Genomic DNA, 25,946 nt, shown 5'->3' on the forward strand with positions numbered 1-25,946 from the left:
CCTTTGTATTGGGTCCCAGTTTGTTTTTACCTGCAGCTGGTTACTTTGTTGTAGTCTGGTCTGTGGATTCAGATAGGAAACCAGAAGACATACAATGCTAATTTCAAGCCAAATATTAGCTTAATTACCGAGATTTTTATTTCAGGAATTTGAAGATAACTTTGATGATGAAATAGATTTCACGCCCCCAGCAGAAGATACTCCGTCTGTTCAGTCTCCAGCAGAAGTTTTTACTCTTTCAGTTCCCAATATTGCTTTACCAACTCCATCCCGGTTTCCATCTCGTGCAGGTAAGATAAACTTTACAATGAGAAAAGAGAAGTAGGGAATTTATTCTCTAACATTGTGTAGCTGATTGTGCTCGACTTCTTGTTGTACAAGTTTGACTGTTACAGATGTGAACTAAATAAATTTATCTGGGGTATAGGATGAAATCTCTGTTTTACCTTAGACTGGATGCTTTATAGGGTGGCTGAACAGAACGAGTGTGGAATCTGCTTAGACTCCTTGCTTTACGTATCACATCAGGGGTTTAAGTTGCTCTGGGATGTTACTGACTTCTGCTCTGTAGCAGTTCTGTTCATGGCTGAGTTGTCGTTGGATTTATCCACTAGCCTTAAATGGAAGCAAGAGTAAATCTCTTACTTGACAGCAGTGCTACTGTGTGGGCTGCGTCAGTTTCGTAGTGTCACTGAGCTTCTCATGCTGTAGATGCAGTATTGGTAAAATGACATTTTATTTTGCTTATGTGAAAGAATTTTGGGAATGTATTCCTTAAGACAATTTCTGTTTAAAAAAAGGAAAAAGAAACCAAGTCTCTTTATTAGTATTTCTAGCTAATTAGCAGAGAGATAAATACCGCTGAATCTCTTCTATAGTACAGTCTGCCATTGTTGCTGTCCATCCTCTGCCAGGATTTTTTGTCTTGTTTTGTCCTCTGTCTCTGTTCGTTATGTAAATTATTTTTAGTCAGAAAGTGTCCTCCTTCCAGATGGTAGCTGTAAGTAGGGCAGCTGGGCTGAAGAATAAAGCAATCTAACCCATTCTCTTAAAATGGTAACCCTAACTTAACTGTTCAAATGTAGAAGCAGTGAGTGTTTTAGTTTTTATTCTGTTTCCATAGGGAACTTTTCTGTGTGGGTTATTCGCTTTGTCCAACTATAGTGTATGATATTGGGATTGCAATTCAGCGTTCTTGCTGAACGTGTTAAAAAGGTGTACGTGTGGTAAGGATTGTCTGTGGTGGCAGTGGGTGTTCTGTAGTACAAGTGGTTTAGAAGCTGAGAAGTTTCTCCCCAGCACTATTGTCACAACTTTACATTCACTCTTGCCTGTGTCTGTTTTGTTGCTTAGCCTGAATGTGTGCGAATCGTTGGGAATAAATATTGTAGGAGCTTGTATTGTTTCCTCCTCTGTTGGATAACTGGCAATCTGAGTGGTTTGGTGTGTCTAACATTTCTTCTGTTGTGTATGACAGATGGATCAAAGTCTCAAGTTGCACGTCAGAGTCTAAACTACATCCAGGAAATTGGAAATGGCTGGTTTGGAAAGGTGAGAAGTCTTCTAATATTGTACTGCAGTTAGAATTATAGTCCAAACTAACTAGACTAGTGTATTTCCTTCAAAATAATAGCATCAGAAGCTGAGGTTTACTTGCACATACTTTTTAGCTGTGATTAATACTGCTTTAATTTACCTGTAGTTTCTTACAAAGCCATTTAGTATCTACAGATTTCACTTCCATGGAATTGAATTCATGCATTCTGTTACTACCAACGCTTTCCAGCAAAAAGTCTTAAGTAAATAAAAGCTCTTCGCAAGAAGAGGTGTTTTCTGAAAATGGATGGGTAATGAGTTGTCAGGATTTATGAAGTATGGACATCTACGTGCATTGACAAGCCAGAAAATCTTTGTTGCAATATGTTTTTTAGCTCTTGTTTCTTTTTGTAGAGAAACTCATTTTTTTTGATCTCTGATCAAGTCACAGTGATTATAATTTTTCAGGTTCTGCTTGGAGAAATCTACACAGGCAGTAGTGTGGCACGAGTGATAGTGAAGGAGTTAAAAGCAAGTGCGGGTCTCAAGGAGCAAGAACAGTTTTTAAGAAGTGGAGAACCGTACTAGTAAGTAATATTTTGTAACTTGGTCACCGCAAGCACTTCATACCACTGCTTATGAGTTACACAGGTTTTTAAGTTTTATTTCTCTGCTTGCCCTTTCTTATAAATTAATTTCTTGTTTCTAAGGTGTGAAATACCACTGATCCAAAATGAGCAAGATTTGAGTTTGCTTAGATAATAAGCTCTTTGCTCAAATGCTTGGTAGTTATTTGTTCATGACTGGAAAACACTTGATTTAGTTTATCAGATATTCTGCTGCAGCTGTTCAGAAAAATCCTGGTGTTGCAAACCAACCCTGATTTGCTTCTAAGAATTGAGCTTTAAGTCTTGTGCTTGGATTTCCTGTGAGAGGTAGAACTGGCAATGTGTGTTGTGTTACTATGTATATGTAACATTTTTGAAGTTTCCATATTCAAAAAAATTAAATACAGCATAGTGCTAAAACTCATTCTGCTCCAAAAGCTTGCAGTGGGGCTTGTGCAGAAATAAAGCATTTAGAATGGCATTAACTTCTGTCCAGTAGTACTCCACAGCTCAGAAATGGCCAGTCGGAAAGAAAATGCTAACAAAACAGCGTTGCTTGGTGGTCTCTTCCTTGTGTGTTATGGTTGGAAGATTTCTGTATGATTTGCTTCCTGAAATTGAGTCTTTACCTACTAGAGAGGAGTTCGGTGCATGCTAAAGGGATGGTAATTTTTCTTCTTACGTTCTGGGAATGACAAGAGTCCTCCAGAGAGCTCTATGGATGGGTGGAATAGAGAGAGGAGTATCATGCATTCCTTAAGGTGTGGCTTATGTTGCCTAAATGTGCTACAAATGAGTGGTCATGGAGAGCTTTCTTCTGTCAGTTCTTTCTCTTGTCCTCGTTAGTTTGCATTTAGGCTTAAATTCTTGGCAGCTGTCAGAAGATGAAATCTCATGCCTTCTGCTGCATTGGCACGAGTGCTTTTTATGAAAGTTAGAGGAAGAAACTGATCTGTCTGGGAACTATCCTGGCTAACAAAGGTTTAGCTTTTAGCCAGATCAGTTCCTAAAGCATAGTTCATGAATCAATGCATGCACGAACACTTGGTTTTGGTATGAGGGAATGATGGGGGTGAGAGGACAGGTGTGACTTTTTTTGTGGCAGTGTTGGTTTTGTGGTTTTGCTATCCTGCAAATTTCAGCTGCTTTCAATGATATGCTGCCACAGTACAGAGTAGATATAAAGGTGCAAAGAGAATCTGCCTTTGGATACTTGCACCTTCTGTTCATGCTGCCCCCAGTTATGTATTGAAACTTGCAGTTGAGGTTTCAATTTGTTATACTGAAAATAATGAATACTGTAGTCTTTCTGACTTCAACTGTGTTTTCACTCCAGCATTCTCCAGCATCCAAATGTTCTCCAGTGTATTGGGCAGTGTGTGGAAGCCATTCCTTATCTCCTAGTTTTTGAGTTCTGTGACTTGGTAAGTGCACTTGTACAGAAGGCTGCTGTTGTTTTTCTGTTAGTGTAAATGTTATTTCATGTATTTAGTCACGAAAGTATTCTTATTTTTCCTTTAGGAAATTTTTTTCAAATAACCAGTATTTCAGAAACACTTTTTTGCTTCAGGAGCAGATGGCAGAAGTGCAGTTTTTTAAATTTCTTTTTATTTATCGTATAAATCATGGGTTCTTGTGGAATGTTCTTAGGAAGAAACTTGCTGATCTATCTTTTCTTTGCTGACTGGTTTATTAGTCTCTTGTACCTACCTATGTCATGTAACAGGGAGCTTGGAGGTGAAAGGAGGTCATAGAACAACACTTTTTATTGCAGTCCAGCGTCATGCACATGCTCAGTCACATCCTAAACTTACATACTAAATTTTGTTTGCTGTCTGTGAAACTTTAACATGCCATAAGAATGATTCCTAAGCAAATATTAATTGAAGAAACTGGAAGGATTTCCTTCCTCCTGCCTTTTCCCCCTCCAGAGTGCCCAAATTTTACTTGTGCCGTGCAACTAAAATTGTGTGTTGGTTTGATTTTCAGAATCTGTAATGAACGTACTCCAGTAGTTGGAGTTTTCAATATCATCCTGTGCTCTTACTGATCCTTTCTGCTACTGTGTTCTTTTAATTCACATTCCTACTTTCTTGTTCTTTTCTTTCCCTTCCTTCCCAACATTGAGATCTACCTCGCACTGCTTCCTGGACACCTTAGAGATGCTAAGAGCACACCCAGGGGTGGTCTCATTGCTTTCTGTGCTGCTCTTGCTGCTGCAAAGGCCACTGAAGATGGGAGGGGTAATTGCACAAACATCTTTGCTCAGTCACGGCGTTCCTGGGCACGTGCTGGAATTTGCACGAGCTTTGTGACGAAGGGGATGCCGTGTGTGTAGGAACTGAGGGCTGTGCCTGCTGTTCACAGAAGCTTCACAAACTAACATTTGGATATGGCGGTGGAACCCTGCTCTGCAGAGACTTGAATTGCTTTATTGTAGCACAGCACATATGAAAAACAAAACAGCCAAACCCCTCAGAACTGCAGGTGGCTGTCTGAAAATAGGCTCAATAGCTGCTTTTAACGTTTGTAGTCTAAATATTGAAAACCAAGTTGAAAAATGTTAAGACAGAAATGGTCTCAGAAGTGACTGTGTTACAAAGTCCTTGACAAGAAAAGGGTTTGTATTTATAAAATTCAACGTGGTCCTTCTTCACCTGCTTTGCCACTACGGAGTTTCTCTTTCAGTTGAGGCACACAAATAGGGTTCTAGGTGCACTGGGTGCCTCGGGCATTTTAAATCAGTGTGGGCTCGAACATTGAGTTTTCTTGTAAAAACGTCAATCTGTGGCCTTAAATAATGGTATTTTATTAGCTGGGTGAAGCAATGAGACAGAAATGCTGATAAAATCATTCTTTTTTTCCTATGGGAGAAAGAATTGGAATGATTGATCAGGGTGCATTGTTAGGTTTTTGGTCTCAAAAGTATGTGCTGAAGGAGAAGCAGATAGTGTTTGTTTTTTTCAGTGTGCAGGAATGGAACACTTTGTACTGATTTGAAGTTGGCACTCGAGCTGTAGTTTCTTTTAAAAGGACCTTTGAAAAAGAATATAAGGTTCGTTAGTAGACACACATCTAAATACTTAATCAGATTTAACTACTGCCATGATTCTAAATATTTACATGATTTAATCTGATTTTGAATTTGGAGTAACTTGTGAAGATTGCCCTACTTTAAGAATATATTTTAAAAAATCTTGGTTTGCCTGATGATTAGTGCCAAAAATTGTCATGATCCTGCAGAGTAATCTGGAAAGGATTTGACTTAAGGAGATAAAATAGATTTTCACTTCAACTGGGGGCAGTAAGCCTGACACCAGAACAGTAGCTCTGTACATTTGTGTGTAGCTAGATAATGTCAGTGAAATGGAGAATAGATGTCTTGCTTACTCTATTCAAAGAGAACCAAAACTTGTTTCTCAGAGTACTCTGTGTTGTAGTGTGTTGTATGTGACTTCCATACTGAAACCTGGCTCACCTGAAGCGTTCCTACTTAGCAGGACTGAGTTTCTGCTGGAGATGATCGTGCTTTGTTCACTGTGTGCACAAGTACACAGGGCTAGGCAGGCCAGACACTTAAAACAGCCGCATGCAGAGATTGAGGTGAGTGCAGTGTTGGCTCAGTTATCTCTGTATCGCTGACTTCTGCTGTGGTCTTTGGGCCCCTGTGGGAGGGAGCAGTACTGGAGGGATGGGAGACGAGGGATGGGATGGAGGGAGGGGTGTGCAGGAAGGCAGACAGCACAGTTTGGAATTAAAGAAGGTATGGCTAGGTAGTTTGCCTTAGTAGACAGTTGTTTGATGATAATTTATTTTTATTTTCAGTGGGCTAATACTTTAAAAGCTGCTTTTATTGTTGTGATTGGGATGGCAGTTACTTGGATTTTTCAGGGTTCTAGTAAGTGATCTTACTAGAGGTGAGAGGATTTTCTGTAGCTTTTTTTTTTTTTCCTGAAATTGGGCAGTCCAGTGAGTATGGAGGTGCTTCCAAAATGTGCCAGTATGAAGCTGTTCAGTTGGAAGGCTGTAGGAGAGGAGGCTGTTGAGGTTGGCTGAAGGTTCCAGTGTGTCTGGTGGCTGCGTGCTGTTCAAATAGTAAGGATGGCAAATGTGCTGTTTTTCTGGTTGCAGTGTAATGCTGTGCTAAAGCTCTTTAGCTTGTGTTACTGGTGCTGTATCTACATATAGAACCACCAAAAAACTGCTTTGATCTATGGTACTTGATACGATTGAGATGGCTTAGTATAAAGGTAGTGAATATGTTGGCTGGATCGTATAGGAAATTCTCTTCAGATGTCAGGCTCTTTGAGGGTCTTCCAGCCATGCAGATTTTTCTTTGCAAGTTGGTATGCTGAGTAATGAGAAGTGTCCGCTGTTCAGAACTGTGTCTATAGGGTGATTTCTTCATGCTTCTTCAAAATCATTGGATATCACAATCTCTCCTTTTTTGCAACTTCTCCTGTTTGGATCTGTAGCCTTTATGGGGCCTCTACCTGCTCATGTTGAATTTAGCAGCTCCCAGGTTCTTTGACACCAAAAGGTGATGATCAGAAGCACTGGAAACTGCAGTGCAGATAGAGCTGACTGCCATGGTAGCAGCACTGAATGTCACCTGAGCTCAGTTACTTGTTTTCTTGGCCACAAAAGCTACTCAAGGTATTTCTGTTCCTCAGGACAGCCTGGTTGTCCTGAGTAGCTGTATTTGCTGGCTTTTAGCATGTTCTGTGCTGTAATCCAAGCTGCTCTGCATCCCTTGTTTTAAAGAGCTGAGCAAGAAGCAAGCAGGCAGCTGTGCATACATGGTTGAAAGGCTTAAGTCTTAATATTTCTTCATCTGTATTACAGTTGTTTAATTTTGTTAATTGATAATTATCAGAAGAAATAACAAGTTCTTCAAAGATCCTGCATTAGATTGCTTAGTGTGTTAGTGCTGTCTTACCAGCCAGCTATTAAAGGCTGGAGAATGGTGCCAGGTTAAAAATAGTGGTAGCTGGCTTATTAACTTTAATATATTACTTGGTCATGCATGGCCAGCATTTTGTCAGCACAGCAGCTCCTCTAATGAATGGACATAATTTATGAGTAAGGGAAAGTTATTCAAATGTGGAAGCAGCACGTATATGCTGAGGCTGATTTGCCTATCAAATGGTTCTTGAAGAAACATTTTACAATTCCCTGAGCAGATGAGATCAGCAGCGTGCAGGATTTGCCCGGAATGCCCTGTAGCTTGCCTCAGGGATGCTGTTACTGGGAGCTGCCTGCCTGCAGTAGTTTTCTTTCTTTTGTTTGGCCTTTCTGATTACTGCCACTTGAAAGCGTTGTTCTCAAATAATAAAAAAAACCCAAACCTTTGCAATGAAAACTTAGCCAGAGTTCAACAAATCTGTTTAATAATCGTAAGAGAAAAATAGAGGGTTGATAGATTGTGGCAGCATCAGAAATCATGTCTGTTGGGTCCAAAGGCTCCTTGTTCTGAGAACTGCTTAATATTTCTTAAACTTACATATACTTTACCAACTTTCTAAGGATGTAAAGGATGTATACTGTACACCACTTCCAGTGTTTTAACAGCAGTCATTACAGGTGCGTATACAATGGAGCAGTGTTGGAGTAGAGAGGCAGAAGTAATATTTTCATTCTCTTAATTACGTGGTGTTTTGTGGCTTGGCAGGTAGCTTTCCAGCTTGGTAGGGAGTGTTGTGTGGGCATAGTTTGGCAACTTCTTTACACTTCTCAAGCTCTTAATGTCAGTACCTGCTGGTTTGAAGAGTCACATCAGCTGTTTGGGTGTCCTTGTGGACCAAATGGGGACTTGCACAACCCAGAAAGCTATGGAAGAATACTGCAGATAAATAATGTCCCTGGCTTCTGGTGGTTGGGGTGGTGGTGGGAATACGTCTCAGTATGTTGTGGGCTTCTTTACAAAGAAGGCTGAACTGATCCTGGCTAGAACTGAGAGGGGTTGGAAGGAAAAGTATAATCTAGTTCTTTATTGATTCCCAAGAGAAAAGAGAGGAGGCAGTGGCAGAGCAAGAGGAGCCTTCCTGAAGTGTGATTTAGGTATCTGAGCAGGGAATTTTGCATAGCAGTATTTACTCAAATGTATAAACTTTGAAGTTTACTGCATTAAAAAGCTCTGTCCAATGAAGGGCTGTTTTGTGGCTCATATCATATGAATGTCGTCGTTGCATTGCTGCTGTCTGCTGGTAGGCAGGGAGGTGTAGGATAATTCAGGCTGGAAGGGAACCTCAGGAGCTCCCCAGTTCAGCCTCCTGCTCAAAGCAGCATTGCAGACCAGGAGGTGCAGGAGCCCTTCTTCCAGCCTGTGCAGCTCCATCCGGGTGGCAGTCCAGCACTTGAAGGTGTTCATCAGTATCCCCCAGGTTTGGCATAAGTATTGTCTTCAACCAATACCAAAAAGCAGTTCTATATTTTACCCTTGAATGTTGCTATAAATAGGATGGGGAAAACAACGGATATGATTTGAGATGCTAGATTTAATGCAAGCTGCATTTCCTACAAGAATGTGTGTCTACATAATTATTTACTAAAGAAGGGATGCCACGCAGCACCGCTGTTACTAATGCATTTAAAAATTAAAAAGGAATTCCTTTGTGCACCTCAAGGCATCCCAGGAACTTATTCAACTGGGACAGCCTGTAAGCAGTCAGTTGCTGTTTTAATAGTGAGGACAGTTTCCCAACAGATATTTTGCCTTTCCTCAGCAGCGTGCTGCCACCTAGGGCTGGCATTGGGTGTGTTGTGTTTGCTGTGCTGTGATGGGGATCTGTTCTGAACGCTGCTCGTCTGGGAGTTCTGAGCTCTGCTCAAGCAAGGTAGAAGGGCAGATGTGTGCTTGTATGTGTTTATGTACTTAAGTGTAGTGATTTTTGCTCTTGTCTTCTGTAAAGAAGCACATCTTAGCCAGTGCATAGACTGCTGCCTTGTCTGTACAACCTCAAGACCTCCTTTCATTCTCCAAGTCCAGGCTGAGGCACTGGTGACCTGTGCAGTTAAAGCCCAATCAATATGTTACACCAGTGAAATAAGTTGATGGAATGTATTGTGCAGCTTTCATACAATTCATTTTACTCTAAAACAGAAATGCCTTCTGAAGCCATTTGCTTGATGGGAGTGGGCTGTATTACTGTGCTCTTTTATCCCTGGAGCTCTGATGAGCCAGCAATGGCTGAAACTGTTGCCTCTCCCTCCCATCCCCTTGTGTATTCCAGTCAGCTTTGCTGAATGGGAGCGCTTACAATTTTGACTTACCCTGTTCAAAAACAGAAGCTCCTCATATTTTTACTGGAAGGTATTATTTTGATAATTATGTTTGATAGTTATGTTTTTTTTTTGTGGTAGTATAATCTAGCTGTTAATTACTAAATGATGTGATTTAAAAACCCTTAAAAGGATGTACCATCTGCCTTGGATAACTTCTCTAAGTATCCTGATGGTGATGGGAAACTTGAGATTCTTTATTAAGCACAGATCTGTTTACATCTAGTGCTAGCCTTGTTGACTGATAAAGCTTTGTTGTTAGATGGCTTTTCATTAAATACTTTTGAGATTCACTCAACACACAGCACTGATCATATTTTCAACGTCTTTTACAGGGTGACCTGAAAACTTATATCTGCAATGAGCAGGACCACATTAGAGGAGATTCACAAATCATGCTGCTACAGAGAATGGCATGTGAGATTGCTGCTGGACTTGCTGTAATGCATAAACATAATTTTGTGCATAGGTATGTTTTCCAAATAAATTACTTTTTTACTTAGGATATACTTCAGAATTCATGTGGATATTTTCATTGAAATAAGCATGTGTTCAAAACTGTGTTTTGTCCATATTTGTGTACTGTAAGTCATGAAGGAGTGATGCTGACGGCGATGCTGATTGGTGTGGTTGTACAGCTCCACCTGCCTTTGGGCTCTGCAGCCCATAGAGCACAGCTTTCTGCAAAGCCAGTGCAGAAGACATAGCTGCTTGATTAATTCTTAGACAAGTTAAATAAGTTTTGTTGGGAAGGGAGGGTGTAATTAGAATTTTGATAAGTCTGACTGTACTTTGATGGCTTACAGCAATGTAGAACTTTTGGTAGCATATTAGCTTTGATACTAAACATGAAAGTCACTGCTTTCTTGATATAGTAAGGGAGAAGCTGAGATAAAATGAAAAAATCTGAAGCAGGTTATCTCTCACTAAATCACTGTTCATGCAGCCTCTTAATCTTCAGAAATGGAGCTAGTCGGAATTGGTAGAGACCATAAGGAGAGAGAATATTCATTTCAGTGACTGAGGGGATAAATCCAGAATTTCTTTACTTGTAGCTAAAGATGCAGTTACTGTGGAAGAATGGCAGTAGTTGTAAGAGGTCTGAAAAAAATTTGTTTGTGAATCTAACTGCTCTGAATTATGCCAGAGTTCATGATTAAAAACACACGAAGGAACTGGAACACATCCACTCTAGACTTGGAGTGACTCAAGTTTTGGAGTAGTTGCTCCCCAGATGTGGCTTACCTGGTGGGACCATTAGTGTCACAGCATTGTTTCCTGGTGGTGGTGGTTGTTGGGTCAGTCAGTTCCTGGTGGTAGAAATACAACTTGTATCATCTCTATAAGCAAATTAAGGACTTGTGTAGAGTTTGTCGGTGCACATTGTGCTGTTCAGGTGAAACTATTAAACTTCATTCTTAGAGTGAGGCCTAAAACAACAACAGAATTAAGCATTGTTAAACCTGCTTAATTGACCATTGCAAATGACTTGAAGGTAGTACCAGTTGTGCCTACTACACTGACTGATGGCTGTTTCTTGTACTGCAGCAGCGTGGCTTTGTAGGTATTAAATTCTGTCAGGATATTTTCAGTTAAATACACTTAGGGTTGATAAATTATTCTGTGGATCTTCAAAAGTATCATTGTAAATGTTTACTTCTAGCAGCACTATCCTGATGCTGTCAGAGTAAGTGGTAAAGCTCCAGCATCAGTGATTTTGTTGTTAGTGGTAAATTCAAGCAGCTGAGGATGTATTTCTCTCTTCTCTTAGGATATTTATTTAAATAGCGTAAAATAAACTGAAGAGCTTTGGGGTGTACTTCAAGCTTACAGAGGCTTCTGTCCTATGAAACGCAGTGATTCTGGAAGGAAAAATAATTCCTTATTCCTTTAAGTAGAGAAATCTTGTGCTTTGCAGACCGTGCACTTGGGAAATTTTTCTTTCATTGCGCACAGAAGCAGTGGTAGAGTTCTTCTGGTGCACTTCCAGGTGCACTTGCACACTGATTTCTGAGTTTGCAGGGTGGGCTGAGGCAGCTTCTTGTTCTTACAGCAGCACTGCTGGCTGTGAGTGGTTGTGGTCTGGGTTATGGCAGAAACTGGAGCCTTTTGTTTCCTTTACCGAAGGAACTTGGATTTGATTATTAAAGGAACTTCTATGAAATGCACGACTACTTCTGATGGTCTTTGTCAGACACACAGTTCTTGTTCAAATGTGTGACTGTTATTTAGAGGAATTTAGCTGTGAAGGTAAGATAGCACTAGTTGCTTAGTGTCATATTGTAAGTTGGTAGGTATTTAAACCTGGTGTGAGTTGTTGGTAGCCTTTGCTTCTGACAGTGAAACTGGCAGGCATGCAGTGACAGGTGGATGAAGTGGGGCTGACATTGCTCCAGTATGTGACAGTCCTAAGTGATCTGCATTGTAGAATAAGCAGCATGCAGTGGTTGCATATAAATGCTTTGTGACATAGTCTGGGCTTCTAGGAGGATCCTTCACCACCACAGGTGACATTCTGAACTTCATTTGTAAAGGACAGTGTGAGTTCTATCAGGCTTTTAAAATTTAGTCTTAGCCTGCAGTAATTTAATCATGCCAGTGTAACCTACTATTGATTTGAAGTCACTTTCTAATATTCTAGGCTTTGTATGTGAAAGTAACCATCACCACATTTAGTTTGGCTCAAAATTGTAATTTTTAAAATGAATCTCCCCATGTGGCTGGTTACTGGGCCTGGGTCTGTCCTGCTGCTTGCTCTTGTAACATGCACCTGTGTGTAACTGGTTACCTTTGGAAGATGTTTTTTTCATCTGATACTCCAAGCTGTGGCCTGTCTCCTCTAAAGCATTCCTTTTTTTAGCCCATTGGTCTTACTTTGGGTTGAAGACTCACTATTTATTTGCTTGCTTTTGCAGTGACTTGGCCTTACGAAATTGCTTTCTTACGTCTGATTTAAATGTCAAAGTAGGAGATTATGGTATAGGATTCAGTAGGTTCAAGGTAAGTTAATCTCGCCACCTACCAATTTTTTGTAAGGGTTTGGAAGTGTAAGGTCATAACAGGAATGTTTTAAGGTTGTGATTTGATAGTAGATTTTTCTTTGATTATTGGATGTTCAGAGTATAGCTGGCAAAGAACTGTAGCAAGTCTCGTGCAACAGAGTAGATGATATTTCCAGAAGTGGAACTTATAGAAACTGCTTGTTAAGTTTAAATGTATGTGTTTATATGTTAGTCCTAAAATAGTAATGGCAGGTGTTATGCAAAAATTCACTTCAGCATTTTAAGGAAAGAAAATGCAATGACATTTATAGAAAATGATTTAAATATTTAAAAATACTGAGAAGGTGAAAAATGAAAAAGCATGCATTGAAAAGTTTCGAGTAGCAAATCCTAAACAAGAAGTTGGCGTTCGGTTTTATTGTGCAGTGAGTACTTTTTCTATAGCACTTTCTCTGCTACTTGGGTAAAATGGGACTTATTTCAGTTCTCATTTTACATGCAGTGATCACATAAAACCAGGCTAAGGAAAAGTTTGTCAGGTTCTGGAAGGAGATTCAATGTTTTTTCAGTTTTTTTTCCTTCAATAATATAGGAAGATTATATTGAGACAGATGGGAAGAAACTTGTTCCTCTCCGATGGACTGCACCTGAGTTAGTCACGAGTTTTCAAGACAAACTGTTATCAGCAGAGCAAAATAAATACAGTAACATATGGTATGTAGCAATTTTAAAATGATTTCAGTGTTAGATTTTGGAATAAATTTTCAAAGATTATATGAAGAAGTAAATGATATTTAAAGTTAAATTCAATGTTGGCCAAGTACACGGCTTGTTGATTTTATCAAATGTACAGTAGGATAATCTCTACAAATCTGAAACTTCATCTTGCTTTAGAAAGCAGTTAGAAATGCGCTGTGAGAACAACCAGATTAAGAAAAAAAAAAGCGGAAAAAAAGCATTAATAAAAAGATGTTCTGTTTGATAAATGTCTGCAAGAGTTTGTGAAGGAAGGAAATAGTGAATAATTTTTGCATTAATATATAATAGCTGCAGATGATCTAAAAACATATTGAAGTTGATCCCACTAGAACTCAACTGAGTTTAATTGGTAGAAATGTTTCATGCTGTAATGTTTGAGGGCTGCAGTTAACTGCTTCTGTTACCAAAGAGCTGTAAAGGGACTGGAGAAAATCTTGATGAGGAATTTTAAGTCATCAAGTTCCCCTTGTATTCCAAAGAAATTTGAGGGGTGGTATTTGCAGTTTAGGCTGACAGTTCTTGAAAACATTTGTATTTAAGGGAATTAAATAATAAATTGTTTTATTTTTTAATGTAAACCTAGGTTTACAGAAAGATGTGTAGAAATGATCTAAGTACTTTTTCTTGCATCCTTCAAGCAAAATTCCTTGGATTGTATTCTTAATCTGAACTACCAGCAGCCAGGGCCTTAAACGTTACAAATTTTAGTGCTTTTTATACAGAGCTGCTTTGTATAAGTTGCTACTAGTTTACTTCCAGAGACCTCTTCTGAACTAAGTAGTTCTATGGTAATACATGCAGTCCCTTACTTTGCATTTTGAGCAAGTGAAGGTAGTCCAAAGAATTGAGATCAACTCTAGTCACTGAAAATATGGTTAATGTAGTATGTAGCACTGAGCAAATACAGTACTTCCCAGTTCTGCAGCTTCAAAAATACCAATTTAAGAAAACTGACACAGATTTGCTTTCTAGTGATCTAACTTGTAACTGCAATTTTTGACTAAAGCTTTTCTTTCCTACTGTTGTACTTACCATAAGGTTACTTTTTCAAATATGCAAGAGTTTATTCCACAGATCAGTCATTTGCAACTTCGTGTGCTTTGTTACCTTCATTGGCATTGCTTTCAAAGAGCTTGGCTCTTAAGGCTTCTAGGATTCCTTCAAATGCAATTAAAATGAGTTAATGGATTCTGGAATTCTGTTGAGCTAATAGGAGAGTGATATTTGGTGGTTTTTGTAAATTGTTTATGTAGTACTTATTTTCTTATAGCAATTTTAAAATAGTTCTTGGAATGTACTCTCATTCTGCTGCTCTTTTCCAGGTCCCTGGGTGTGACGTTATGGGAGCTGTTTGAGAATGCTGCTCAGCCTTACTCAGACTTCTCTGACAGAGAGGTCTTAACCCATGTCATAAAGGAGAAGCAGGTTAAACTTTTTAAGCCACATCTGGAGCAGCCATACTCTGATAGATGGTAAACTTCAAGTTTTTAAACTTATTTTTAAAGCTGGTGAAGATGTTTTCTGTATTACCCATTTCTCTTAGAAGTATATTGAAACTATTGCAAGTTACTGACAAAGAAACATTAGAGAAAAATGAGAGGAATTGCTGTAGATTCAAATTCCTGTCAGTAATATGTTTTACTCTTTAGTTCATTAATTATCTGATTACTATAAATTGCTTTTTGTATGGAAACTGTTGAAACATGTTTCTTGTTTGCATAGGTATGAAGTTCTGCAATTCTGCTGGCTACCTCCAGAGAAGAGACCAACAGCAGAAGAAGTGCACAGACTTCTAACTTATCTTCGCATGCAAAGCCAAAGGGACTCAGAGATTGACTTTGAACAGCAGTGGAACGCTCTTAAACCAAACACCTCAAATAGAGAAACAAATAATTCTGCATTTCCGATCTTAGATCACTTCACAGGAGATAGACTTGGCCACGAAATGGAGGAAGTTCTTACTGTAACTGAAACGAGCCAGGGTCTCAGCTTTGAATATATCTGGGAGGCAGCTAAACATGATCATTTTGATGAGTGTGGTCATGTGAATCCTGACGAGGCAATGGCATACACAAGTATTTTCTTTCCAGTGGAGGTTTTTGAGAGGTCCCTTTCAGAGCAAGGGCCAGGAGCACAGGATGGAAGTGGTCAGGAAGCATCACTAGCTGTTCCTGGGGTGTTACCTGTGTTTGATGCACACAAACTTTCAGTTGGAAATGACTACTATATCCAGCTAGAGGAAAAAGGTAGTGGCTGCAGCATGAATTTCGATAACCAGTCAGTTGTACTGACTACAGAAGTTGATCAAGAAGCTGTACAAGAAAAAAGTTCTCATTTCATGGTTCTCAGGGATCTTGATGTTGAAGAATCTAGCACTGATGGGGACTTCTTCCACTACAATACAGATCCCAAAGAGGAATTTTTGCCTGCCACTAGTAGTCCAGAAAGTCCTTTCCAAAATATATTTAATGACATTGATAGATCAGAAGAATTAGCAAATAAAAAAGTACTTGGTTTTGCTGAAACAAACAATATTCCTAAAGACTTTAAACCAACTGTTTTAAACTCAAGCACGGATATTACAAATGTCACAGGTTTTGGTGGGAAAGAGCATTCTAGTCATGCTTCTGAAAACAAAACAGTTCCTGTATGTGAAAACATCTCTAACCAGTCTGAGTTAGTAACTTTAGAAGAACTTTCTGATAACTTCTTGTTTCTTCAAGAGAAAAACTTATTAACAGGGATACTGTCTAATAAAACCAGCAGTGATTTCGGACAAAAAACAGAAGCTGTTCTAAAAAGTGTATTAGAAACCTCAAGTAGGAGCTCTGTAGAGCCTGAGCCTGTATTGGCTGAAAATGTGCAGGTCTTTTCTTTAATACATGAAAATTCTGGAACTGTGAAAGATGAAAACTTCAACCCAGTAACAGTGGATAAAGATACAAATTCTCGGTCTCAGACTACCGGTGAGATAGAGGCATCCTCTAGTCCTCCTGCAGTGTATACGTTGCATGATAAAGATACAAGTCTTCCTTATTTGAAGGATGAGGGGAAACTTTCAAATGTGGAAGTCAACCAAGCCTTGTTCTGCAACACTGATACCTTCTTTCAAGAGCTGTCCAATAATGCAAAAAATAATAATATTGGAAAGAATTCATATTACAGCAGTGCTGCTGAAGCAGACCAGAGTGATATACAGATAAAACAGGGAATGCTTTCCGAGTCTGATGAAATAGCTCTTAGTAGGGAAAAATGGGATCAGGATGGTACGGAAAGAAACTTGCAGTGTAAGTCTCCCATATTTAAAAAAGATGAAGATTTGTTAGAGGAAAGAGAAGAAACATCAAATAATTTTGAGAACTGTAAGGATGTTCCAGAAGAGGTGACCTTAATTTCTGTTGGTGCTTCAGACTGCGCAAGTCAGGACAGTCTTTTGGAAGATAGCCCATCTCCTAGGGAAACTGAAGACCAAGTCTTAGAGACGCCTGATTCTTTGGATTCTTTAGATGTAATTGAAGTTTTAGAATCTTTACAGGCTCAAAGTCCTCAAAAACTTTTGCCTCCTGATAAGCCTGCTGACAGCGGCTATGAAACAGAGAATCTGGAGTCTCCAGAATGGACTTCCCATGTTACTGTTGAGGATGCTTCCAGTGGGGATACTGCCCACTGTAGTGTCAGTGACAGCAGTGTCAGTGATCTGCCTTCTAATCCAGTCATAATTGTTTCAGAAGCAGCACCTTGCTTAGATGCAGTAAACAGCAACTTCGAAATAACTCCATTATCAAATCAAAATTCATACAGAGACTCTGCCTATTTCTCTGATAATGATTCTGAGCCAGATAAAAAAACAGAAGAGTCTGTAAATCTATCAAGGGAGACTGCGTGTGGTGCTTCTTCAAATAGAGGAGAGAATGACAGTGAGAAGGATCACTGTTTGGAAGAGAGACCGCAAAAGCACAGTGTAAGGAGCTACCAGGATACGAGTGTTCAGAATACAAAACCTGAACTGAGTCGTAAGATAGAGATGCAAGAGCTGGATGTAAGGGTGCAGGGGTGTTCTGAGGAGTGGACTGAGGCAACTCTGAATTCCCTGGAGATGTCAATGGGAGATGATGAGGGGGATGAAATAAAGCCCTCTGAGACTTGCCGTAAAAGTGTCTCTTGTGTTGGCACCAACACTTCAGAACTTCTGTCACACAGAGACTTTAAGTCTGTGCATAACATACACAATTCTTTAGATTCCAGTAACAGTGAGAAGCCCTTCTACCATAATGAAGGACAAAAGCTGAAAGAGCCAGATATTGAAGGGAAATACCTTGGCAAGCTTGATGTTTCTGGAATGCTTGATTTAGAAGATGGTGATGATGCAGATGAGGAAGATGAAAACAGTGATTCTGAGGATGACATGAGGACTTTTCACATGCACAGCCTGAGTTCTGACAGTGAGGATGAAACTGTTCACCAAGTTCCTGAGATACTTACTGACAAGGATGATGGAAAACATCTGAGAAGCTTACTGAAAGTTCCCAAACCTCTTCATGAAAGGCAACCTGAGCACTGGAAAAACGAGAAGAAGGCTGTAACGTTCTTTGATGATGTCACGGTCTATCTGTTTGATCAGGTATCTGTTTTTTAATGAGGAGGTAAAGGGTTATTTTAAACATGAAGTGGTAGAATAGGCCAATACTACTTGTGGACTCGCTGGTACAAGTTGATTTTCTTGGATCTTGTTTGAGATGCTGGTTCTTTTTCCTTTGTGTAAAGAAACTTTTTCCTGCCGAGGTGCAGTTTTATGCTGGCAGTAGAATGGCTGACTGGAATTGCAGTTTTGCTTTGCACAGGGTTGCTTACCAAGTCCTAAATTTCCCCTGCTTTTTGAACCCTGGCTGTATGTACTAGATTTAAACTGTTTTTTAGTCATGTATCACTGATGCTTGTAAGGCTACGCTTAAATGGGGTGTGTGAGGCAACATATTATGGACTAGATTTTGTCAGTAATTTTATTTCCTGGAATGCTGTGGCTTTATGGAAGTGGACTACCTGTCAGTTGAGTCTGAGGACTTAAGGTTTAAGTTTGAATGTGTTTATTCTACAGGTAAAAACTCTGGATCTTGCATTAATTAACACTAAAACAATTTACCTTAAACTATAATCAAAAGGTGAGAGAAGTAGTTAGATGACAGAACTACTTTTTATTAATACAGTGTTATTCAAGTTCAATAAAATAACACTGATCTGCTTATGCAATCCAAGGTTAGATTTGTTTCCCATTTGCTCTATCAATTTTAATCTCGTGCAGTTGCTACAACATTAAAATACAATCCCGTTGTATCAGTTTCCATCAGTACAGTGAGTCTAAAAGAACAGTCGAGTTGTCAGGCTTTAGAAATGCTCCTGGTGATGTGTATAAATACTAGGAGTCATCATCTGCAGTAGGAAACAGGTGATATTATTTCTTTGTGTTCTGCAGAATAATAATCCTACTGTCAGAGGGGAAGATAAAAATAAGATGTATTAAACTGCTCAGTTGTTGAACTCTGAAGTCTTACAGTAATTTCTAAAACGTTGGCTGCTTTACATACCAGTTGTGCTGCATTAGTCTCTTCATCCTGAGTTAGAACTAAGGAGTGAAAAAATGAACAAGCAAGCCAACAAAAAATGCTGGGAGGCAGGACTGTAGGCTGCTTTAAAACGGGGGAAAAAAAAACCAAACCAGTATCAGCCTGTGTATGGCAGATAAGGGAACCATGTCTGTTCAACTGGAGATGAAATGTCTTTACTATAAATGATGTTGAGAGAGTCACTTCTGCATGCATTTTAGCACTGAGTTGATAGAACTTGTTCAGAAAATGGAAGTATATGTATATGCTTAAAGTACAACTCAAAGTTCTGTTGCGTGGTTATAACTAAGAGCTTGCAGACCAATTTATTCAGTAGTAGATTTGAAAGGGAAAATGAGAAATTTTGGAAAGCTAGCATCTAACTGCATGGATACGTTGCATGTACAAAAGGGTTAAACTTGTTTTGTTTGCATTAGGAAACACCAACTAAGGAATTGGGAAACCGTGTGGCGGACTTGAACGGTGAAGGCTCTCACACTCCTGCTCCATCTTCAGGTTTTAGTTACTTCAACAGATTTACAAATTCAGAAAGCTCAACAGATGAAGAAGGTACTTGAAAATGTTTATATGCAGCACAGGTTGAGAGTGCTTTGCATAGTTTTAATGAACTGTCACTTAAAATACGCAGTTTGATAAGTACACTGTACCTTACTGGCTTCTACTCCACATCTGAAGCAAATACTTCAGCTGGGCTTGGACAATAATGTTACTGTTTACCAAAGCTTGGGAGTTAATACTGCTTATCTGTTGATGTGTCTCAAGAGGCAACCAAACTGCAGATAAGAAGTCCTTGTGACCCCCCTCTCCTCCCCTCCTCCCCCCAGATCAAACTGCAGATAAGAAGTCCTTGTGACCCCCCCCAAGGACTGAACCCCAGCAGGGTTGGCTCAAGAGGCTTTTTTTATTCATTTGATCTGGATGTTGCAGCACATCAACACTTCTTGGCCTCGTTAGAGTGCTTGTGTGACCTCGTGAGGATTTTCTTTGTACTGCCCAAAGCTGCGTTCAGTAAAATAAAAGAAAGCAAATAATTTTCTTTAGCAGCTGGATGTTGTCAGAATGTAGTTGTGAGTGCAAGATTCGAACCTCAGGGTTTTGAAGCTGAGTTTTGCATGTGGGGAGGTGCTACACACGTCTCTTCCAAATGCAGTGTCTTTATGACTGTCAGCGTGCTGTTTGTGACCTTTATTCTCTCCAGTCTCTATCCTCTGAGTGTACACATGCTGTGGGTTAATGTGTGGGAAGGCAGGTGGGCACACGCAGCCACTTGCTCTCTCCCAGTGGGATGGGAGGAGAGGAAGATTAAAAGCAAGGAAACCTGTGAGTTGAGAGAAAAAAAATACATTTAAAAAGCCAAGGAGATGTAGAAGAAGAAAGAAAAGTGGTGTAGACAGGTGCCTAGCCAGTTCCTAAGCAAAAGATGACACACTGCCCATAGAATCACAGAATCGTAGGGGTTGGAAGGGACCTCCAGAGACCATCGAGTCCAACCCCCTGCCAAAGCAGGTTCCCTACACCAGGTACTACTGCCTACTCCTCACCTCTGTTTTATTGCTGAGCATAGTGTTATATGGCACTGAACGTCAGGTTTTACGTGACAGAGTTAGTGTTCTTAAGTCAGTATTTTGCTTTTGTGTGGTATGTAGAAAAGCCTCCTAAGTTTGAATTTTGCTTCCAGAATTCACTGGCATCCTCTGTAATTCTGTGACGTTGTTTCTTACGATTTGGTCTTGTCTGAAAAGCCACAGTAGGCTTGTTTTGAGCTAACACAGTCCTCCAGGGACTTGCTTTTAAGATCATGTGACTTTTACAGTACTGTAAACTGCTCCTTTTTCTCGTTTTCTTCTGTTTTTTTACACCAAGGTGGTGGTTTTGAATGGGATGATGACTTCTCCTCCCCAGAGCCATCCTTTATATCAAAGGCAGCTAATAACCTTATTAGCTCTAAACCACCTCTTCAGTCCAAGTACTTCTCTCCACCGCCTCCTGCCCGGACTCTCGAACAGAACTGGTCCCATTCATCCCCTTACTCCAGATTCTCTATTTCTCCTGCAAACATGGCAAGTTTTTCCCTTACGCATCTTACAGATTCAGATATAGAGCAAGGAGGTAAGTGATGTACTTAAAATTATTATTTTGAAGCTACCAGTTAAAAGATTTATCTAAAGAGATTTTTAGTATAGATGACAAATTTTGAATACTTTAAGTACATTTTATTACTGTGAAGGTTGTCTGACCTTGTATTTCAGTATGACAGCCACATGGCTACAAACTTGTGGTTGTACATTCTCCGAACATCTACAAGACCAGCTCACACTTCTTGTTTCCTAAATTAGTACAATATTTACAGAAATGAAATCTGTCCTTAAGCATTTTGGCAGCTTAATTCCCGTTATTGCCTTGTCATAGCTCGTTTTATTGCACAGGATGAGGAATTTGTCTACAGTTGTCCAAGCCTGTTTTACAGTTTTGATGTATTGCTTTCTAGAAACTGCGTTTTTGATGTTCTCTCAAGAAGTGCAGCATCTTTTCTAAAGCTGAGTAGAATAGTTCAGAGAGCCAAACCAACCAGTTTGTTGGTTTCTTGAGTAGTGCAGTATCTATTAACAGAAGCTTTCTTGTACGTAACAAAAAGCTTTTTAAAGCTTGAGTGCATTTTTGACAACTTAGAGGGGAAAAAAGGGCAAACTTGAATCAGTTTAGCTTATTATTAATCTAGATAAAATATTGCACTGTAAAAATAAAATACTAGTGATTGCTGAGCCTTTCTGATGATCAGTGTTTGTAAGAATGTAATCAGTTACATAGTTCTGTATTGTTCTTGTATCGTGCTTACTGATTAGATAACGTTGGCTGCTCAGTAACTTACTGAGATAAGAGATTTTGGAAATCCTGTGCTGCCTTGTGTCCTGAGAAGTGACATTGAACTGTGTGATTTAAGCAGATGTACGTGCATATGTGAGCTAAATGTTTACAGTAGTTGGAAGCCCCAGGGAGAGAGAAGCCAGTACTTAGCAGTGTGTGATAGCAGAATGGCAAGGTCTGGGAAAAGTCTCGCAAAGCAGCGATGGCTGTGCTGGGGGATCTCACTGTACCTTTCCTCTGCCAATAGGAAGCAGTGAAGATGGAGAAAAAGATTAAATGAATTAAAAAACTTTCTGGGACTTCATACACAAGATGCACAGACTCTGTGTCTCAAACTTGTTTGTGTGAACTCTGGATCTCCTGGAGAGACACAGGTAATCAAGAAGCCCTAAGAAATGAAAGTAAACACTGAAAGCAATGTTAAATCAGGACATTAATTTGAATGTGTATTTAACTTTGTAATGTATTTTTAAATCAGTGCAATTTTGCTTTTCATTACTGAAAGATGATTCTGCCGCTGTTTTCAAGTACTTGAAGTATTTTTCAGATAACTTAAGAAATAAGTTAAGCAATTACACTACAGTCTGGTTTATGTATGAGATTGTATAATATTCTTTTTATATTTTTCCATGTAGTTCATTATCTGTTTGAACATACACCTGTTGTAGAATTGTGTATAACTGTCCTGTGCAACAGGTGGCTGTGTTGCTGAAACTTATGAATGATAGTTGATCAGTAGTGAGCCATATTTATTTAAAAGATATCACTACATGTTACTTTGCTTATTCGATTGCACTATGGATTATTCTTCCTCTATTTCCTGATGATGTACAGAATCAAAATGTTAAATCTTTCAAGGAATATAAGACAAGTTGAATTGGCCCAGTTACCCAGTTTAATTTGTCTTTTTTGTAGCCTTTGCTATGCACGGTACCTGTAAAACGTACATAACTTCCGAGTGTTAGATTTGCTGAAATCTTATATTCAGTACCATTTCTAAATGATGATTATAGGTTGTTAGTGTTCATGTTTTATAGGAAACTGGAATAGTGTATATGATATACTCTGGAATTTGTAGATGAGAGATAATGTCTCGATTCCTGAATACGATCCTACTGACTGCTTGAACTGTAATTCCATCTGACTATGTCATACTTAAGGGCCTTCCAGTTGGTACTACAACTTTCTGCCTTGGAGAGAGAAGAAACAAAATTGACTGTACAAAACTGGGAATTATGAATCTTCTAAAAAAGACTGATTTAAACAGACTGGATTTCAGGCATGTTTGGCCCTTCAGTTGTACGTTCTGTGAATTTTGAAGCTCTCTTCTGCTGACTGCAGACTGGGGCTACCATTCAGAGGCCTGTGGTAGATCTACCTCTCAGTGATGTTCCGACAATTAAGAATTACACTAATGGTTAATAGCCAATTCTGCACCCTTTATAAGGCCAGACTTACTGTAAGATATCTGCAGGGCTCCATGGTACATCTTGAAATGCATACCCAAAGATGTTGTATAGTAGAGTTTACTCTGAAGCTGCCTGTAGGGAAAGGAATACAGTGTGGTTCTTTAACCCTCGTGCTTTCCTGTGCATTTAGTTAAATTCTTTAAATTGCTTGGAAAAAAATCCTTAATTACTATTCCAAAGTGAGTAAATTTGAGAAACAAACCCCTGGCCTCTTGGAATGCCTTATGCAGCTGCAGATCTGTAGGAAACACTGACAGGAACAGTTTACCTGGCTTTAAATTACATTGTATTTTAGTGGCTTTTTTTGGGCAGGGCTTTGGTATAACGGTGGTCGTAGTGCTCTGTGTTCAGATCCAGTCACCTGAAAACATTTGTCCTGTGAAGTACAGGAAGACTGGATATTTACAGATCTGTAAAGTTGGTGTCTTAAACTTCTGTATGCATTTTGATTTTTTTTTTTTCAAGTATGTTTTCAATGAAAAGGAATATGTTAATTGCTTCTTTCCAGCACTATCTAGCCCTTAGCCAGACTGGCTTCCACACCAACCAAAAGGGAACGACTTAGTTCTGTCAAGTTACTTAAAATTGCCAGTGTGTTGGTGAGAATTTTTTGATGAGGCACCTGTTCAGAGCTGGTAAGAACTGTGCTTCAGCGTGAAGGGCTTAAAGAAGCTGTGAGCTCCTTGGGATACATTAAAAGATGGATAATTGACTTTGTGCACATATTGTTGCTTAGAAATTCCACTGTTTCAAATTAAACTCCTCAATACAACTAGATTAAGGTATCACATCAAGGTTCAGTAATTCTCACACTCTAAAGTGTGAAAATTCAAAACTAAGTATGAAACTCTCTAAGCAGTCTGCAGATGGTGTGTGGTTTTATCTGCCTTGGGAGGTGAAAAACTACTGTGTCAGACCTGGAGTTCAGCCTTAATTTTGAATTGCTTGACTTACAATATAGTCCAAAGTTAAGTACAAGCTTGTATTTCAAAATGTTAAAATTCAGTTGTGCATTTTGGTCCTTAAAATTCTGGAAACTCAGCTGTTTCTCACACGTGCAGCATTCCAGCAGGAATTCCCTTGATTTGATGGAAATACAATGTTTATTCTTTACCAGAGTTTAAAGAAAATCTTACATAGGAATTGAAAGTTTACCCCTTTGTACAAATGGACTAATTGCTAACAAATTGCCAAAGGAGCACTTTTTCCAAAATGGGCTGGGATATGTATGATACAAAGCAAAGCAGTGTCCTTTTTAGCTATACAAAGAGGAGAGAAATATGTGAAGTTGACTCACCTTAGTTAAGCCGTGGGTTTAGTTTCAGTAATCCAGAAGGCTAGATGGCAATAATCTAAAAGGTCTTTTTTGGAAAAATAAAATTATAGTTAACATCTGATCAACTATTAGCAATATTGAAATATATCCACCTAGCACTCAGTGAGACAGTGAAGATGAACTGGTAATTCCACAAATTGTGTTTTAATGAGGTGATGTGTTATGAGTCATTCTTAAAACTGTATGAAATTTCTTGCACTAGCTACTTGAGCATGGTTTCAGTTTTGGAAGTAGATGCATCTCTTTTCAGACTGGTTAAATTTTAATTCCCTCTCTAGTACAATACTTTTCTTCAAAGACATTGTCTCAATTTGGCTACTGAAGTTATTTATGAAACCTGATTTTTTTTTTTTCCCACCTAAGGAGGTTTATTTAAAAAAATAAAAATGAGGATCTGTAGTAGGAAGCCAACAAAGTGAGAAGTGTGTTCAGTCTCTATGGAAAGGCCTGTCCTCTCCCAAATCCCCTATCTGCAGGTATGTGGCACGTCCGACTGCTCATGGAAACTGCCATGTTCGTGGGAATGATTGAGTTAAGCATGTTTCATATCCTTGTTGATGCACTAATGAAAGCCATTTAAGCCTCATTCTTTTTATCAGTATTTTTAGCAGATTTTTATGTTGTACGCAAAGCTTCCTTCGCGAGGAGGCTGGCTGGGGAAGGACTTTCCTGGTTAAGCACTGCGCTGCGGTGTCGGCATTGTCGGGTGTTGGTGAATGGCTATTTTTGTCGGGGTTGGTGAAAGGTGGTGAGTTGGTGGAATCAAAATTTATTAGCCTTATAAGAAATAGCCTTAACTAAGAATGGAGTGTACAAAATTACTTCAGCTTTAAGTCATACAGAAATATCCTTGTATGTTAATGGCTTCGGTACAAGACTGGAAAAAGCATAGAGGGGAGTCGAACATCATATAAACTTATTGAGAATAAGTATTTGTAAAACCAGCAGCCTGTTTTTCAGAAACTTGAATATGACTTACAGTTAGTTTTGTTTATGAAATTGTTCGAACTTGCACAGTTGTAGGTGTAACTTAAATGACAAATGGTACTGATGTGTGTGTATATATGTTTAATTCTATTTGTAAATGAGAAACTATGTAACAAAACCATAGGTATGAGGTTTTCCTATTGTAATTTAATACAGGTATGAGGTTTATGGCAATATATCATAGTTAATGAATTTCAGGTCAAAATGTCTTTAAATTGTGTACATTTTTAAATTGTAATTTCTACTGTATATTGATTATCATGCATAGTGTGATTCAATAAATTGCTTGTAATTTAAAAATATTTAATATTAAAAATAAAATAGTTATATATTTATAATCTCTTTGTCTGTTTGTTCGTTCTTAAACAGATGCCAGTAATGGGTGTGGTCCACAGTATAGCATAGCTGGCTAATGTCAGTGTTAGCATCCAGAGGCTGAGAATGTACCAAAGGTTCAAAGCCACAGTTCCAGGAGATGAGTC

General features: G+C 39.0%; 1 protein-coding gene and 1 long non-coding RNA gene across 2 annotated transcripts in view; one reads left to right on the top strand and one right to left on the bottom strand.

Annotated features, from left to right (window-relative positions):
* LMTK2 (lemur tyrosine kinase 2) overlaps positions 1–25,802 on the top strand; it is a 36,372-nt gene extending 10,570 nt beyond the window's left edge. Inside the window, exons 3-14 of the mRNA XM_085237374.1 lie at positions 146–290; positions 1,478–1,551; positions 2,005–2,123; positions 3,481–3,568; positions 9,761–9,894; positions 12,341–12,425; positions 13,020–13,141; positions 14,509–14,658; positions 14,909–17,807; positions 19,224–19,356; positions 20,671–20,916; positions 21,920–25,802. Of these exons, the coding sequence (XP_085093500.1) occupies positions 146–290; positions 1,478–1,551; positions 2,005–2,123; positions 3,481–3,568; positions 9,761–9,894; positions 12,341–12,425; positions 13,020–13,141; positions 14,509–14,658; positions 14,909–17,807; positions 19,224–19,356; positions 20,671–20,916; positions 21,920–21,948 (4,224 nt within the window). The 3' untranslated portion in view covers positions 21,949–25,802. The remainder of the gene's footprint in view (positions 1–145; positions 291–1,477; positions 1,552–2,004; positions 2,124–3,480; positions 3,569–9,760; positions 9,895–12,340; positions 12,426–13,019; positions 13,142–14,508; positions 14,659–14,908; positions 17,808–19,223; positions 19,357–20,670; positions 20,917–21,919) is intronic.
* LOC146543219 (uncharacterized) lies at positions 186–14,232 on the bottom strand. The gene is made up of 3 exons (XR_014886756.1): positions 14,219–14,232; positions 10,671–10,735; positions 186–300 (listed from the first exon to the last, which is right to left on the bottom strand). It is a non-coding gene; the product is annotated as an uncharacterized LOC146543219 (long non-coding RNA).
* Positions 25,803–25,946: the final 144 nt, after the last annotated feature.

Source organism: Meleagris gallopavo, chromosome 16 (assembly GCF_905368555.1).
Source record: "Meleagris gallopavo chromosome 16, MGAL_WU_HG_1.1, whole genome shotgun sequence".
NCBI classification, from domain to species: Eukaryota; Metazoa; Chordata; class Aves; order Galliformes; family Phasianidae; genus Meleagris; species Meleagris gallopavo.